The 17,932-nt window shown below is 43.6% G+C and overlaps 1 protein-coding gene across 1 annotated transcript in view; it reads left to right on the top strand.

Moving 5' to 3' along the window:
- Nucleotides 1-17,932, top strand: part of SGIP1 (SH3GL interacting endocytic adaptor 1) — a 169,263-nt gene that overhangs the window by 70,677 nt on the left and 80,654 nt on the right. The window contains exons 8-9 of the mRNA XM_044674763.1: nt 6,723-6,734; nt 13,021-13,032. Of these exons, the coding sequence (XP_044530698.1) occupies nt 6,723-6,734; nt 13,021-13,032 (24 nt within the window). The remainder of the gene's footprint in view (nt 1-6,722; nt 6,735-13,020; nt 13,033-17,932) is intronic.

The raw sequence follows: 17,932 nt of genomic DNA, 5'->3' as shown, positions 1-17,932 counted from the left end.
CTCTCTGTCTCTCTCTCTGTCTCTCTCTCTCTCTCTCTCTCTCTCTCTCTCTCTCTCTCCCCCCACACACACACACACACACACACACACACACATATTGAGAAAGGGGAAGAGGGGAACTCATGTAAGAAATATGCACCTCAGACACTTCCCAGCTGTGTGACCCTGGGCAAGTCACTTGACCCCCCATTGCCCACCCTTACCATTTCTGCCTTGAAGCCAATACACAGTATTGACTTCAAGACAGAAGGTAAGGGTTTAAAAAAAAAAAAGAAAAGAAATATGCACATTCAAACAAAACATTCCAGTGTTGACCATTCTGCCCCATTCTGCCTTTGACATCCATCTCTTTCTGACAGGAGGTAGGGAGCAGATTTCATCTGGGTATGGTGGTAGCATCCCTTCTCTATCATTATGGCTTCTCACTGCATTGTCCTTAAGTCTTTCAAAGCAGTTGTGTTTTGCTTTTACTATTGTTGTGATTGTATTCATTGTTCTCCTGTCTCCCTTCTGTCTCCCTTCATTCTGCATCTTCTCAAGTTCCTCTCAAACCATCCTTTCCATCATTCCTTATAACAAAATAATATCTAATTACTTCAATACACCATGGTTTCTTCAGCTATTCCCTAAGTGAAGAGCATCCCGTTAGTTCCCAGTCCTTTGCCCAAAACAAAAAGAGTCACTCTGACTACTTTTGGACAAAAGGATCCTTTTCCTCTCTCTTTGATCTCTGTGGGACAGAGACAGACCTAGTAGTGGGCAAAAGGTAACTTTAGGGAGCAACGTTCTAAATTCCTTTCCGGAATGACTGGACAATTCCTAGCTCTCCAACAGGACATCTGAGGTCCTGTTTCCCCCAGCCCCTCCCACATTTATTATTTTCCTTTTTTGTTAACTGCCAATCTGATGCAGTTGTTGTTATTTTTAATCTAGAGACGTAACGTGTTGTGACTGATATTTAAAACTTAGCTAATATATACATGAGAACAACTCTCAGGGTGACAGGCCCCCCCCCAGGGCATGCTGAGAATTTAAGGAATGGGCACCAGCTTCTACAAAGTAGGAAAAAATTGAGAAAACAAAATTAGAAACAATCCTGATGTTCGCCAGATGGTGCCTACCACCGTGTGGATGGATCACTTGGTGACACATTAGAGAGTTTCACTGCATGACTGCCTTCACATGAAAGTGGCACATTTCTGTGTCATGTGGTACATAAACTGGGTCGGCACTTATTCGGAATTCAAGAACAACTAGTGGCTTCTCACTAGCCCCTCCACAACCCTCTCCGCTAAGCCATGTTTTATTCATGCCTCAGGTGGCATGATTTATAGCAAAATCCATGTGGCATGCAATCATGGTGAATGATGGAGAAACCACTTCTGCATTTTTTAAATTCAATGTCAGGGTCTGCCATTAAACACCACGGGAGACCCGGCACAAAGGCACAGATTGGAAGAGTGGCCGATGAATTCGAAGACCTGTTGGTAGTCTCATTCGGTAGGAACACGCGTCAATGGACGTGGTTGAGAATAACTATGGAAGGGAAGGCAGGAAGCTGGGGAGGACTTTCAGCGCTCAGCCCAGCCTCTATTAACCTAAAAGCAACCAAAAGCTCCTGCTGAGTTTTGATTGGAACATAAGCCTAGGTTTAAGGGATTTCTCATCTTGAATCGGAGTCAGGCAACATGAGCCGGTGGTCCTTGGCCAACAGTTCTCCTTCTTTCAGCTCTTTCTGCAAGGAGGGGCCAGCATGTGTCCCCGACTCTATGGCCTGTAGACAGTTCGCTCAGTTGGTTTTAAACTCTGTTAGTAATAAGACCAGATTGTGGGTGTCCATGACCCCGAAGTGTCCCCTAATCCTGCCCGCCTCGGCACAATATCAGCCACCCAGAGAAGTGTGGTCTTCTCTCCCCAGAAGGTCATGGTTCTTTGAAGACCAGACCACGGCTAATTCCTCTTTTTTAGCTCTCAGCACACCTAGGTGTCTTCCGTGACACTGAGTGCCACTGAGATAGCTATGATACAAGAGAGACTTAAGGTAACCAAAGGAAATGATGGAGCTAAATGGATTGCATTGCTATGCAAGATAATAACTAAGATACTGAAAGTATCCATGATTCTTAAAGTACCTAAGGGACTTAAATTACTTGGGGTGCTTAAGGTATCGAAGATACTTAAGAATTGTATCACTATTAGGACAGTGTATAGAGGCATACACAGAGAGCAGGGAGGAAGTTGAATATGATGGGATGATAGTTTAAAAAAAGAATCATTTATTAAGCACCCACTGTTTGCCAGATACTAGGATACAAGGACAAAAAAAAAAAGTCAATCCTGGTCCTCAGGGAGTTTATATTTGACAGGAATAAAAATTCCCAACCCATGTGAGGCTCTTCATATACATTTGTCAAATAAATGAATGAAAGGATGAAGGAAAACGAACAATTTACATTCAGCTAGAGCTTTATGACTTGGAGAGAGAGAAAAGGAAGGAAGGATGGAGAAAGGACCGGAGGGAAGAAGGGAGGAAGAGAGAGCAGGAGAGAGAGCAAGCCTACTCTTCCAGCACTTTACTAGGGCTGGGGATACAAAGACTGGTGAGCAGTCCTTGACCTCAAGAAGTTTTCATGAGCCAGTCCATGTAAAATGCTTTGTAAAATTTAAAGCACGTGACTAAAGGACCAGAAGATATTATTATGAATAGTAATACGAATATCATTATTATTGTATTGTAATTCCTCTGGAATTATAATTTTTATAATGTAAAGAACTCGTATGAAAAAACTCCAATCCCCAATGAAGATCAGCAGCTTCTGTGACCCTTTGTATCCCCAGTGCTTGGCACAGTACCTGACACATAGTAGGGGCTTAATAAATGTTTATTGACTGATTGGAATGTAACTACAAGAGATCTTGAAGGACCTTGGAGGATACCTTATAAACTGTCATCTTGTAGGTGTCCCAAATTAAGGTTGAGTTGCCCAAGGCCACACAGCTGAGGTCTTCTAAAACAGAGACATAAAGTATGAGAAGCACATTCAAGTGCCATTGGGAAATATTTAACAAAATAAAATTTAAAATACACTAGAATATAAACAAGGTCAATATATAATCTTCTAAGTCAATATGCAGCAGACAAAGATCATTTCTATTTAAGGTTGACCCCACGATTCTAAAGCACTAATCATCTCACAGGGTCTTTCAGATGAGTAAATGTCATTGTAGGTTGGAAGGATCCACAAGGGAATTATCTGCTGCAATTCCCTCATTTTGTAGAAAAGAATTGAGGCCCGGTCTCCCTCACCCACTCACCCACCACCATTTTTAAGATGATGGAGCTATTCGCCCAACATTAACAAGCAAGCCATCCGCATGTGTGTGGCCTGCATATCAGTGGGGAGCTCTGGAGTGATTCACCCATACTTGAAATGAGTCATCCAAGACCACACAGAAGGTGGATGAAAGGGGCAGAAGTAGAAGATCAGTCTCCTGATTTCCCATTCAAACTCGGATCCTTCTATTCAAAAGTATTTATTAAACAGTCAAAAAGCACCAGGCAATGAGGAAACCAAGAGAAGAACCATTGGCTTTGCCCTCCAGAAGTGTCCACTCTCCTGGAATATCTTTCCAGACCGATCGTACATTACTCTTCCTTCCCAACTCTGTGTTTCAGCCAGTCTGTGAGGCCATTCTATTCCATCTCCCACCTCACCACCCTGCCTAGAATGTCCTCCCTCCATCATCACCTTTACCTCTTGGAATCCCTACCTCTATCCAAGGCTCCATTCAAGGGTCACCTCCTCCATGCCCTTTCCAATCTTCTCAGTTATTAGCAATTCCTGCAGCCTTCATCACACCTGCCAACATGATTTTGGATTTACTTCTCTATGTGAGAGCCCCAGGAGAATGTCATAGGACCCTAAGTCAGAAATCATCAGAAATCTCTGGAGAAGCCATATCTGTAGTTCCACCACCTCATTTTTACAGAAGAGGAAACTGAGGACAGAAGGATGAATTCATTTGCCCCAAGTCACACAAATAGTAAGCATCAGAGATTGGGTTTGAAGCCTCCAGGGGTAGTGCTTTTCCCACTGGACCTCACTGCCTCCTTTCAAGACAGAGATTATTTTTTACTTTATTTTTTTTTTTTCTGTGTTCACTGTGCCTAGCTCAGGTCCTGACACAGAGCAGGCTCTTGAGATGCTTGTGGCGTTGAACTCGATGGAATCCTTCCAAGCAGTTCTCCCTGCCCTGAGCTGATGCTCCCTTTTCTTCTAAGAGGGAAATCTCTCGTCTTCTCTCATGGGGAGGAGGGGGTCGTTGAAGCTTCATTTTGCTTAGAATCTTTTTCTCGCTTCCTTCCCAATGGGTTCCGGAGGCCAGAGATAAATCAGTGTCGGCATGTTGGCTGCAAAGCTTCCAGCAGGCACAGCCTGCACCTGGCCTGAACCGATGCCAGACACACAAGACATGAGGCAGGTGCTTGCTGGGTTTTCCAGTTTGGCAAGAGATCAGAGAGAGCCAGTCTAAGGCTCCCACACCTCAGTCTCCCCTCATGCTAGAGGTGACACCCGAATCAGAAGGTGGGGAATAAAAACAGTGCTTGGGTCCAGCTTAATCTCGACTTAGTGAAAGGCACCAGGGAGGTTCCTTGCCATAAGTGAGGGGAGACAACTCTTTACCATTTCCAGAACTAATGAGGCTAATTAATTAGTGCCAACTGTGGTCAATTTGATAAGGCAGAGCTATCTGGCCCCTAAAAGATGACCTGAATCTACCAGGTGCTATAAATGAAAAGGATAACGGGCTTTTCACATCTTCTTGTTCTAGTCATCTCTATCCATGTTTCCGTATGAGTTAGCGTATTATCTAATAAATGGTATAAGTTGAGAGGAGGGGAAGAGTAAGGAGAAGAGGGGTAAATAATGAGCAAGAGATGGAGTGACCGATGAGATGAAGGTTTGACTTTCTGAGCATATCGATTGATTAAGCAGCGCATGCCAAAAGTCTAACAATCAGGATAAGGCTACTTCCTCAGTTTAGGGCTAGACCTTAAATTTTGGGGAGACAGATTTTATACACTAAAAATAATTCATTACTCAGACACTTCCAAGCTGTGAGACCCTGGGCAAGTCACTTAACCTCCCAGGCTAGCCTTTACCACTCTTCTGCCTTAGAACCGATACCTAGTATTGATTCTAAGATGAAAGGTAAAAGGTTTTATTTTAAAGAAATAAGTCAGCAAATAAGAGCAATTTATTAAAAGGGAATATCTAACATTAGGTCATCCGATCAGATGAAAGATGTGGGATTGTCCAAGTTGGAAGGGGGTGAGTTAACAGGTGCGATTCCCTAAATTCAGGAAACAAGGTGTCCCCCCCCCCCCCAGTAACTGATTGATCGCCATGGGGCCAGTTCCAGAGAAGATAGATGGCTGCTTGAGAGGTCGAATGCTCAGAAAACTCCTCACGTCCGTCTTAGGATCTGACTGTGTTTCTGGTCCTCAGTTAAGGGTCTCTAAGCAGCAGGTACAGGTGGTCCAGTTTCCCAGCCCTACAGGACTAGGTTCAACAATGTGATAAGATTTTCTCCCAGTCCCCACAATGGAATAAAATGTTCTTACAAGACAGAATTTGGAATGGGCCCATAATCGAACGAAGAAAGGGGGCGAAGCTCTAGGATTGAGTCACAAGATGGGAGTCCCTGCAATTCGCTCAGTTCCTACAACTGACCACTTGCTGTCCTGATCCCCTCCATTTTCTCACAGGGGGAGGGGAGAAGAGAGGAGAGGAATTTCGATGGGCTTAGTTAGATCCTTGCTCATGTAGAGGCCCATGTGAACTGCATCTCAACTCCCTTTATGGTGGTGCAGCCGAGGTCACTAATGGACAGGGAAACACTAACAGTAAAAGTGGAAGCTTAATTGACTTCTTTGTGGGTGTCACCAAGAAGGCCATTGCAGTTGAGGTCAGACCTCCTGGGGCAGGGACAGCTGAGGTGCTCCTGCAAAGACCCACATGTTTTCCTCCCTCCCTCTGAAAGCTGCCCTCCACAAACAGCCCAATGTGTGGGTGTCCACAGATGTGCACGTTGGGATTGAAGAGGCCGAACATAGTGACTGATTCCTGCTCCTCCCTCGCTAAGCCTCTCCGGGGTGCGATTCTATGCAATTTCCCCAAGCTAATACTGTGTGCATGTCTGGGTGTTCCTATCACTTGATGGTGGCAAGAAACATGGGCTTTTCAGAATTGAAAAAAAACGTACATTTTACAGGTGAGAAGACTGAGGCATAAAGAAAAGTGATCTTCCCCGGGCATGTAAACAATAAGGAATAGAGAGAGAATGACTCCAAATCCAATCCCCTTTCCAGTCTACTCCTTAAAAAGTGACCCTGTCCATTTTGCATTTTACAAATGTTTTCAAGAGAAGAAAGCCCTTTGGGGATGGTTTCCAAAGGCCTTAAATATGGAAGAAAGTTCCCAAGCACAGATGGAGCAGAGACCTAAAGCCTGAAACATGGGAATGATCTTGTCTACAACTCAATCCATCCATTGCATGCTGTGTGTTGGGACTCCAGCCGCCATCTTGTAGACCACACATGTACTTACAGCTCCCTGGAGAGCCTCTTGGTGTAAAGCTTTGTGTGCTTTGAACTGCTTCTTGGGGGACCTATTTCATCTCCTGTTTTTTTTCCCTTTTTTCCATGCTTACACTTATAGAGGAAAAGTCCGGTAAGATCCAACATTCCTCTTTTTGACTCTCTTCAGTGAGCTAATCTCTATTTTCCCTCTTTCTCAGTATTTGTAAACATGATTGTACAGTAGAATCGTAACACTCCTAGGAAGGATATTCATAATCAGGAGGGTGTCTGGAGGAGGGCAACCAGAATGCTGAAGGGTCTTCAGTTGGGAGAAGAAAATGGAGGTGTTTAACGTGGAGCAGAGAAGTTGAAGATAAGAGGGGAAATGATAGCTGTCTTTCGATGACGAGACGGAGTGTCATATGGAAAAGGGATTCTATTGGTTCCATTTGTCTCCAGGAAGAAGACCTGGGAGCGATGGGTAAAGATCCCAGAGGTCCAATAGTCAGAGTTGCTCAAAAGTGAAATGGATGGGCTCCCATGATGAAAGAAGGTCTTCCCTTCGCAGGGGGGCTTCAAGCAAAGGCTGGGCGATTAGCTGGCCCAAAGATTGTAGAGAAGAATTCTTGGTCAGGTAGACACTACAGACTCCAGGCCCCACCACTTCTGAGATTCTATGATTCTTAAAACTTGTTGAATAACATTGGCTGTGAATCGGGCTCTTAAAAACTCATCTAGTCGAACCTGCTGATAGCACAGATGTCTATAAGGGACACATTTAAATAAAACAAACTATGGCCCAGGAAGGCATCTAATTATTGCTTTAAAAATGAAAGAAGAGACAACTTGGAGACTCAGTGGAATGAGAGCCAGATCTAGACCCAGGATGTCCTGGGTTCAAATCTGGCCTCAGACCCATTTTAGCTGTGAGACCCTGGACAAGTCATTTAACCCCCATTGCCTAGCTCTTACTGTTCTCTTCTGCCTTGGAACCAATATATAGCGCTTTTTCTATGATGGCAGGGAAAAGTTTTAAAAATTTAAAAAGTAAGGTGTTTATTAAGCTGTTTGCCAACTTTTTGCTATTGACTGAAATGGAATGAACCCTCCTGACCTCCTAAGTTCAGTAATGATGGTTATCTTGGCATAGCTTTTCCTCCAGCCCCAGACAACTTACACAATATGCACATTGGGCACTAAGATATTCATTTATTCATTCAATAAGCATCATCAGTTAAGTGCCAACTCTATACAAAGTGCTGTAGAAATACAAGTCAAGTTAATCGAATGTATAAAGCACTTCCTACAAGCCAGGCACTAGACTAAGTGCTGGGGATACAAAGAAGACAAAAGTATAAACAGTCCATACCACCACATTCTAAACCACCTGCCCCTTCATGGGATTACAAAATAATAATAGAATTGGGGAGTTGGAAGGGCCCTTGAGAGGCATCCAATTCAGACACCAAAGAAACTCCTACCATAGTAGACACAACCGATGGTCCTCCAGCCTCGTCACGAAGACTTCCACGTTTCCCACTGCCTCCACACACAGCCCATTCCACTTTGGCACATCTTCATTGGTGGGAAGGTCTTTCTGATCTTGAACCTAAATTAATCTCTGCCTGTTCCACCTAATGCTTGCTTCTGCCCACACCAAAGTCATCTAATCCTTGATCCTCTGAGCCAGTGATTGTGCCTTCCCTGACTCTAGTCTTCTCCAGGTTAACCAGCTCTGGTCCTTTTGGCTTATGACAGCTCCACTTGGTCTGACTAATAAGCATGTGTGTATATGTTTTCATAAGTCACAAGCTTCGTGGGATATTAATAAAGGAAACTGAAGATCTGGTGGAAAGTGTAATTTATAAAAAAAAAAAAAAGATTCTGGGGCACCCAAAAAGGATTCGTCTTCTGCCTCTCCATCGAGCAGAGAAGTGGCCAGTCCTCTTGTTAGTATCATGGGATTTAGGTTTCTCAGTGGAATTGCCAAAAGCAGGCAGTGCGTGTAAAGAGAAAGAAAGCCTCATACATCACAGAGACCCTGGGAGCCCACTGAAGTTTGGCTGAGAATCGAATGTGCATTGCCTAAAGAGGAGACCTTGTGTCTTGACTGTTAGACGTATTTATGGAAATTGCCCTTGGTCTCTTTGAGTCATCACTAACCTTTCCTTTTTGTATTAGATTGTCCAAGGTGATTCACTTTAAAATTTGACAGAACTTTCTGAAATAATGAGTTTTGTTTCGTCTGTGTAGGAGGTTCTTCTATCTCAAGTATCCCCCTTGTCCTCAAAACCAGAAGACCTTTTTTCTTACTTTTATCCTTATGTGCTCTTAAAGGAAAGTCCATTTTCCTTTTGGGGAACAATTAGAAGGCACAACGGAGAAAACATTAAGCCTGGAGCTAGGAAGACCTGAATTCAAATACTGCCTCAGATACTTACTAGCTGTGACCCTGACCAATTCATTTAACCTTATTTGTCTCAGTTCCCTCATCTATAAAATGAGATGGAGGGGGAAATGGCAAACAACTCTAGGGTCTTTACTAAGAAAATCCCAAATAGAGTCACAAAGGGTTGGAACACGATTGAAATAACTAAAGAACAACCACCATATTCCTTACTTCCTCCTCTTCTTTCACAGCCTGATCAAATATTCAAGTTATTTTGGCATTGATGGCTAGAGGGAGATGGGAGATGAAATTTAACAACAACAAATGTAAAGTCATTCACAGGTTCAAAAAATAAGCTTCACAAATGAAAAGTGATAGATGGAGAAAATTAGTTTAAATATCCACTTATAATGAAAAAGATAACAGGAGCTTTCAAGGACAGGAAACTCAACATGGGTCTATGGTATTACATGGTGGCCAAAAAAGGTTAATGCCATCTTAGTTGGTACTAAAGGAGGCAAAGTATCCAGAAATCAGGAGTGAAGGAGAGCCCCACCATCTTCTGTCCTGATCAGACTACTTCTGCGTTATTCTGTTCAGTGCTGGCCACTGAGTTCTTGGAAGGTCAGTGGCAGAAAGCTTTATGGAAGAAGGCAGAGGAGATGGTGAAAAGTTTCAAGTTCAGGTATAGGAGGATCAGTCATGAAATGTGGGGTGTTTAACCAGAACAATAAAAGATTTGGGATAGAAATGGTTGCTAACCTTAACTATTCAATGGAATGTCATGTGGGGGTGGGGGTGGGAAGAGAATAGACCAGAAACAATGAATAGAAGTTGAAAAGAGGCATAGTGGCTTGACACTGGGAAAATCTTCCATAATGAAAGCAGCCCCAACCCAGGCCTAGGGAGGTGGTGAAATCCCTGTCACTGGAGGTCTTTGAGCAAAGACTGTAGGACCACTTGTTGAGAACATTCTCCCAAGAAGAATGATCAGGTTTGAGGGTTGACTAGGTACCCTTTGAAATTCCTAACGCTAAAATTCTATGATTTCTTGGGTTTTCTACTTCTCTCCTTCTCCAAGGGATCTCATCTTAAACCATGAGAAGATCATTACGATTATTTGCTATTGTTCAGTCATTTCAGTTGTGTCCTACTCTTCACGACCCCCAGAGTGGTTTGCCATTTCTTCCTCCAGTTCATTTTACAGATAAGGAAACTAAGGCAAAATAAGTACCTAGCCCAGGGTCATACAACTAGTAAATGTCTCACACAGACTTGAGCTTGAGAAAAAGAGTCTATCCATTGCACTGCTTACCTGCCCCTTCTTATGATCATAATCTTATGAGTTTGGAGACTGCATAGTAGTATATATAGGAATCATTCTAGGAGCAAACATTTAATAATTACCCATTGTGTGCCAGGCACAGAAACAGGTGCTGGGAATAGAATAACAAAAGTGGACCAGGCCCTGCCCTCAAGGGGTTTACATACAAAATATATAGATGGCAATTTGGAATTAGAGAGAAGACACCACTAGGGGAGCTGGAAAGCTGAGATTGGATATAGAGAAATAAATGATCCTGTGACAGCTGATGAGATTGCCAAGAGAGCAGAGAGGGAGAAGGAGAAAGAGTAGAGGGCCAAGGACAGCACCTTGTGGGACATTCACAGTGGGTAGACAAGAACCCGAGCAATATACGGGAAATGGGATGGAGAAGGCACAGTCAGACTGTAGGAAAGCCAGGAGAAAACAATGTCACAAAGAAAGATCTAGAAAGGAATATTCAGGAGAAGATAGTGATCCACAGGGTTGAATGCTGCTGAGAGTATAAAAGGATGAGGACTGAGAAAAAGCTGTTTGATTTAGAAATTAAGAGACTTACTCACTTTGCAGAGGGCAGCATCGGTTGAATTATGCGGTTCTTTCTTGAGGTTCATTCTTATTGGAAATAAGAATGCAGAGGGTTTAGAAGCTAGTAAGAGACTTCACAGTTAAAAGATCTTGGGTAACTTTGGAGAGGACCATTTCATTGACTAATGAGGCAGAGCAGAGAGTGAGAGAAGCAGAGGGAGCACCTCCTGAAGACAACTTCCTGAAGTTTGGCTAAGAACAGGAAGAGTAGATAGTAGATCAGATCAGAGCAGAGCAGATAGTAGATGACTCATTCGAATGGGCATTTTCTAAGGAATGGGGAAATAATGAAAATGTTGGTAGGCAACAGAAGAGGAGCAAGTAGATTGTGAGAAATTAAAAAGGAGAGAAGAGAGAATGACAGTGTGGGCAATCTCCTGGAGAAGATGAGAGGGGGCAGGATCCAGGGTGAATAAAGAAGAGTCTTAAAACCCTTTTAAAACTCAAAAAGTTCAAAAAGAACTTCTAATGAGTTTAACCTAAAACAAGACCATGGTTGCAAAATAAGTAAGCTCCCTGAGGGCAGGGATGAATTTTCATTTCAGTCTCTGTATCCCCTTCACCTTGCAGAAGGCCTTGCACATAGAAAGTGGTTACTTACTTATTTACATAGGAATTTCATGTGGAATTGAAAGAGATGACACAAAAATGCTATTGAATCCATGTCCCTGGACTCTCTTGGGCTTCAGGATTTCTCCAGACAGCCATATTTCTTATTTACATCCTACTTTGGGGTGAGACTGGCCCCTCTAGGATTATAATAGCCTCTAAGCTACTCCATTTTTTACGATACTAGCAATTTCCCCTTTGCTTGGCTTATTTTTTTCTCAAGTAGGTGACCAGCCAGTCCTTCTGATCACTTGTCTTCCTCTTGCTCCAATCATCTGGCAAACTAAGCCTTAGAGAGAAAGAGTAAAAGGAATGGACTGTAGGAGAAAGCCACAGATCAGAGCAGAGAAGTTGCAGCAAGAAATGCCAGCAACCCACCATGGGCGAGTGCCCTCAATTCATTAGGCACAGAGGAGTGAGCTGGCCACAGTTGCCATCATCCTCGGTTTCCTCACAAACCCAAGTTCCCTTGGACACCAGAAAAGAAGGAGATGCGGGCTACCCTACCTTCCACATTTTACAGACCTGCTCAGATTTCTCCCTGGGTGAACAAGAAGTCATTTATTTGTTTTTAGTGACTGACACATTCTAGACCTAGGGGAGTTAAGGAATAGTTATGGTCCTGGGTTCTAGATTTAAACCTGGAAGGGAGTTTGGAGACTATCTGACCCATCCACTTTATAGAAGAAGAAATTGAGGCAGAGGAGAGAAAGCAGCAAGCCTAAGGTAAGTGGCTTGCCCAAGGAGCAGCTGAGCTTTGAACTGATGTCCTCTACCTGCTAATTCTAGTCCCTCCTCTGATAGATGTTGGCTGTGGGACCCTGGGCAAGTCACTTCAGTTCTCAGGCAATTTTCCATGATTTTAATGCAGAAAAGGGGCTGTCCTGCATTGGCAGCGGTAGTTTCCCCTCCTGGAAGTGCTCTATACCCTATCCGCAGCCTTCCTGCTGCATCAGGCTGCTGTTCTCTCCTATCAAAAACCAATATCCTGTACTCGGTAATGTGAAAGACTGGCTTAGATGAGTAGCCTCCAGCCCTCAACTCTCCTCTCACAGACCTTCTTAGCAGCGCCCTAACTAAGGGAGAGCCATTAGGGATTTGCCTCAGGGCGCTGACACTGAGCCCTCAGAATGGGTGTTAGAAAGCCCTGGGCTTGGCAACTAGTTATCACCAGTAGGAACCCTCAGCATCCCCAAAGATAGCCTCCTCCTTGGTCTCTGCACCCCAGGGATGCCCTCGGTGCCCTCTGCCCCTCTAATTGGAGGGCGGAGGAAGAGCTGCCCCCCCCAGACCTTCATTCACAGAAGGGGCTCAGGCCATGGATCTCTTCTTTTCCACCGGGCTGTACAGCTCTGAACAGCTCCAGGACGGCCCGAGCCGCCACAGTTTCCGTGGGAAGGGAGGGCCTGATTGCAGGGGGGTATCTGCTTGGATAACTGGGTGAGACCGAACGCTGCCCGACTCTGTTTACTGATATGTCACTCTCTGACTAGGTATCTGTTCTCTCTTCCTTTTTGCTGATCACAGAGGCGCAGCCCGGTAAGAATTCTCACATTTTGTATCTTAACGTGGGGCATGAAAGCTTCCTGCAAAGGCACTTGGGGGAAGGGGGAGGGGGAGGAAGGCGCCTTGTCCTTTAAGTGGGTCGTGAGTTGCGGTGCCAGAGGCTCCCGGGGAAGGGCACCCTCCAAGGGCTTCTTGCTGAAGAATAGGGCCTCGAGTAGTTTTCCAGGACAAACAGTGCTGCTTCTAATCTAATCCCCTACTTGGAAACTCCAGCCAATAGGAGACATGCCAGGGGGATGATTATGTGCAGGAAAAGGGGGAGGAAGAGAGTAAAGAAGACAGTAAGGAAATGAGGCTTTGCATGTTAAGAATTGTTTGTCAGAACGTGAGACACCCCCTCTCCCTCACCCTGGACCCTAACTTCTGCAGGTCTGTGTAGAAAAACAGATGAGCATGACGTCCAAAGACTTTTAAAGGGGGAGGGTGCCCCCAAGTCAGAGAAGAGGAAGGAAGGGACCTTTAGGGTCATCATCTAGACCAATTCCTTCACTTTACAAATGGGGAAACTGAGGCTTAGAGGGTTTAAGTGACTCACCCAAGGTCACGGAAATTGGAAGTAGCAGAGGTGACATTTGAATTCAGGTCCTCTTGTCTCATCACATCCCTTCGATGTTTATTATTGCCTTCTGACAGTCAAATCTCATTAGTGTGCCTGAAGCACAGAAATCAGGAACTGGGAGGACATGATAAATTCCTCTCATCATGAACAGACAGAAATGTCTTTGTTTAGATCCAAATGACTCCAATCAATCTGTTGATTACTCTAAGGAAGCAGAGAGCTTCTCACTAAACCATATTCAATCTGTGTCAATCAGTCAGTGGATATCTCATAGAAAAAGGCGCTACTCTCCCTGCATGGAGAACAGCTTCCTATTTAAACCTCAGAGTTGTCTCGAGCCCAGTTTCCATGTGTCCTATTATTCAGGGACTGCTTAGCCAAGTTGGAGGTGATCTCAGCCCAGCATTTAAATGGGAAATAGGATGATCGAAAGGCACAGAGATCTTCCTTCCAAAATAAGGGAATTCTCTGGGGATAATCAGAAAGTGAAAACTGTGGTCTCCTGAGGAGGGGGTGGAATAAGAGGCCACTTGGCTGACTTCAAAGTGGATTTTTAGAGTTTAATTTCCTAGAATTCCATTTGGGTACATGGGCTAGACTTAACTAGCTCTAGGCCCTTTCCAAACCTTGCTGTTCCTCTTGCATACTGACTACATTTAAGCTTCATGCAAGATGATTTATAGAAAGACCAGTTTTGCCTGGGAAGTTAGAGGCCAAAGGGAGCCTGCAATGGCCATCTATTTTATAGATAAGGAAACTGCAACCCGGGAAAGGTGTGACTTGCCCAAGGTCACACTGCTACTCTATCAGAGGATCTCTGACTTCCCACTTTACTGTTCCATAATTTGCTTCACTAATGACAAATTAGGATCTATAGTCATTGGATCCCAGGGCTTTCCCCCAATATGCATGTTCCCTAAGTCCCTTGAACTTACAATCAGTGCTCTCCTACATTTGGGTCCTGTGTAGCATACACATAAATGGGCACTGCAGAATTAGAATCTAACTCAGTCCCAACCCCCCCCCCAAAAAAAAACAACCCCATCTACAAAATGCCCTCCAACAACTTATTAATCAATCTCCAGTCCAAACCTTCTGGGCCTGGGAGCTCCCTGACTTCCAGAGCAGCCCAAGCATTTTTGGAATAGTTCAAACTGGAAATGTTTACTTGAACCAAAATATGTTTCCCTGTATGCTTCCTTCCCCCACTCCAGTTAGTCTTAGTTCTGTGCTCTTGGGTCGAGAACTTTTTTTCCCCTTTTCACATGAGTCCCTTCACATTCTTGAAGACAATTGTCATGTGCCCCTGAGCCTCAGTTTCTCCAGGCTAAATTTTCCCAGTTCCATCATCTAATTCTCAATCAGAGCAGATGGAAGTAGAACCATCAACACCCCTCTAGTCCTGGGCACTATTCATCTCTTTGTAGACCAGGACTGGATTGGCTCTGGGGGTAACTATATCTATCAGCCAACTTATATTGATCTGGCATTCTACTAAACCTTCAGACCTTTGTTCATATAAACTACTTTCCGGAGTGTAGACAGATCCCTAGCACCAAGCACGACGTGTAGCTCAAAGTAGGTGCTTAGGAAATATGTTGATTGAATTCAGGAAAACTGTCCGAGCATCTTTTTTCCCCATTGCTGATGCAGTCATAAATGCTTATTACATGAGTGCTGAAAACTAGGAATGGGAAAGAGATCTCGACAGGGATGGTGGATTTGGGGTGGTTTCATGGACATCCTAATTTGAAGAAAGGTAGATTGTGTTTAAAAATTTGGAAGGTAGAAATATGTGCACTGGGTGAAACAAAGGAACTATTTAAGCTTGAGGAAGGGAAGATTCCAGCCAATCACTCAGCAAGCTTTTAGGAAGTGCCTACAATATGCCAATCTTAGGGGGCACAAAATAGCTCTCTTCAAGTTTTTGGGGGACTGTCATGTGAAAGATGAATTAGCTTTGTTCTTCTTGGACCCAGAGGTCAGAACAAAGAGTAAGAAAGGGTAGGAGGTGATATAAAAGGTCAGGCTTTTGCTTGATGTCAAGAAAAACTTCTTTTGGATAATAGTTGTCCCTAAGTAGAAGATGGTCTGCTTTAGAAGAGAGTAGGTTTCTCTTGACTGAAAGTCTTCTATTACAGGTTGGAAGGCTTTTATTGGGGATGGCATAAAGGGAGGGGGCTTGGAGTATTCTTTCAAGCATAGGTTGAACCTGATATGACTTGTGAGTGTTCTTTCAATCCTGAAAGTCTGGGACTTTATGACAGGGGCCCAAATCTCATTGATGTAGAAAGACCATTGCTTGCCCCAGTATTCTAATGGGTTGCTACATGTCCTATGGCAGCCCATTAACCATATGATCCATCTGCTTGGAAGTAGAAAATGAGAAAGTAGTTCTTTCAGGCTATGGATTCAATCAAAAAGCTCTACCCCCTTGTCACCAGGCTTAGTTTCTCTCAGTCTATGGCAGTCAAAGGAGAAATGGGCTCAAGACACTAGAATGGCCAAAAAATCTGCAGAAAAAATCCTGAAGGCTGGTTTGAAAGTATAGATTGAATTTTCCCCTCCTAGAAATGAGCCTCACTTATAGGAACTTAAAGCAAGATTTTTATAGCTTCTGTTTAAATCAAATTGCTTACTCTATTCCAATCTGAAGCAAAATGGTGCCCATTGTCTAAACCACATCTTAGAAACAGGAAGGGAGATGGATACCTCATAGGAGGACTTCTCTTGATGCTTTGTTTTTGTAAGAATGTCCTGTTCTAGTGGTACAAGTAATTCTTCCAGATGGCTGCACCAAAGGATACACTAATAAGTTCCCAAGAGATCATGGATACATAGTTCATAATTACTGTGAGGGAGACCCTCGGGCTAAGTTGTGAAAGAGGAATTTTTTTTATTCTCTTCTTCCTGACATTTCTAGTATACTCTTCCTCCTCTGGGAATCCTATAGTCCATTATCCTCATATTGCCTCCCACCACCAGCTTAAGGCAGTGAGTGATACCCTCACTATTCCCAAACACACACACACACACACACACACACACACACACACACTCCTATCTTTCCATTTCTTTTCCAATCAGAATGTATCTGTCCAATGTCTCCTTTTCTCATAGTCTTACTAAGTAAGGGATTAACTAGCTTCCTCTGATTTGAGAAATCTAAATTTGGGTGTTAATGGCTGATAGTGGCTTAATTTCTTATTCTTCCCACCAGAAGGATTCCCAGGGACAATGCTTCAACCAAAGTCATTGCTTTCTTAATGCTATTATTTCCAATATTTTTTGGCAGGCAAATAAAGAGAGATAGATAGTTGGGAGTTGAGGGGGCTTCCCAGAGAGCCCCTCCAATGGAATACTGAACAGTTCTCTGCCATTCATGACTAGCTCTGGGGATTCCATTTAATTCAGCTAGCCTTTATTAAGCATATGCCAATGCAGGTCTACTGGGAGGAAACAATCTGATGGAGAAAATACAAGATTATTTTAAATTATAGAAGGGAAAGGATAGGAACAGCTAGGAAAAAGGTCAGGATGAGGGATGGCCTCCCAAAGGATATGATCCCTGAGCTGAACACTGAATGGAGCTGGGGATTCCAAGAAGTCAAAGGGAGGAGGAGGGAGAACGATCCAGGCATGAGGCACCCACCACCCATGTGATGGATTGCCCACTGGGAAACAGCTAGTGAGCTAGTTTGGCTGGAATGAAGACAGTGGGGTAGGTAATCTGTGTTCCCACTATTGAAATCATTTTGCTTTGAAGCATGGCTCTGCTTACTCCCTTTCTTCTTCCACCTGTACTTACAAGGTGGCTTCCTAGTCAATATTTCTGATAGTATCTTAAAGGATGTGCCCAGTCTGCATGGTTTTGCTCCAAGTCAAATAGAATCCCTCATTTGGCCTAGAGTTCTCAAACACTGAAAGTAGTATGTGTGGCTCATGTTGGTCTTGGAACCAATTTTCAGTCTGTTCAAATTGGAAGATTTGTAAAGAAAATGATGTATGATCTTGTGTCCATTGATCATTGATGATTGACTTAACAATCAAAGCAAATCCAAGTACCAAACCTACTCAGATAACTGATATTTCTGGTTCAAAAGTCTTTCACTTGCCTTTCTTTTCTTTTTTGCTTTCCTTCCTTGTTTCCTTCTTCCTTCCCTCTCATTTCTTTCTTTCTTTCCCTTCCTCCCTTCTCCCCCTCTTTTCTTTCCCTTTTTCTTTCATCCTCTTTCTTTCTTTTTCCTTTTTCTTCCTCCTTTCCTTCCTTCCTTTCTTTCTTTCCTTCTTTCTTCCTTCCTTCTTTCTTTCTTT

The sequence above is a fragment of the Gracilinanus agilis genome, chromosome 4, assembly GCF_016433145.1.
Source record: "Gracilinanus agilis isolate LMUSP501 chromosome 4, AgileGrace, whole genome shotgun sequence".
Lineage (NCBI taxonomy): Eukaryota > Metazoa > Chordata > Mammalia > Didelphimorphia > Didelphidae > Gracilinanus > Gracilinanus agilis.
This window is presented reverse-complemented; position numbering and strand designations above follow the sequence as displayed.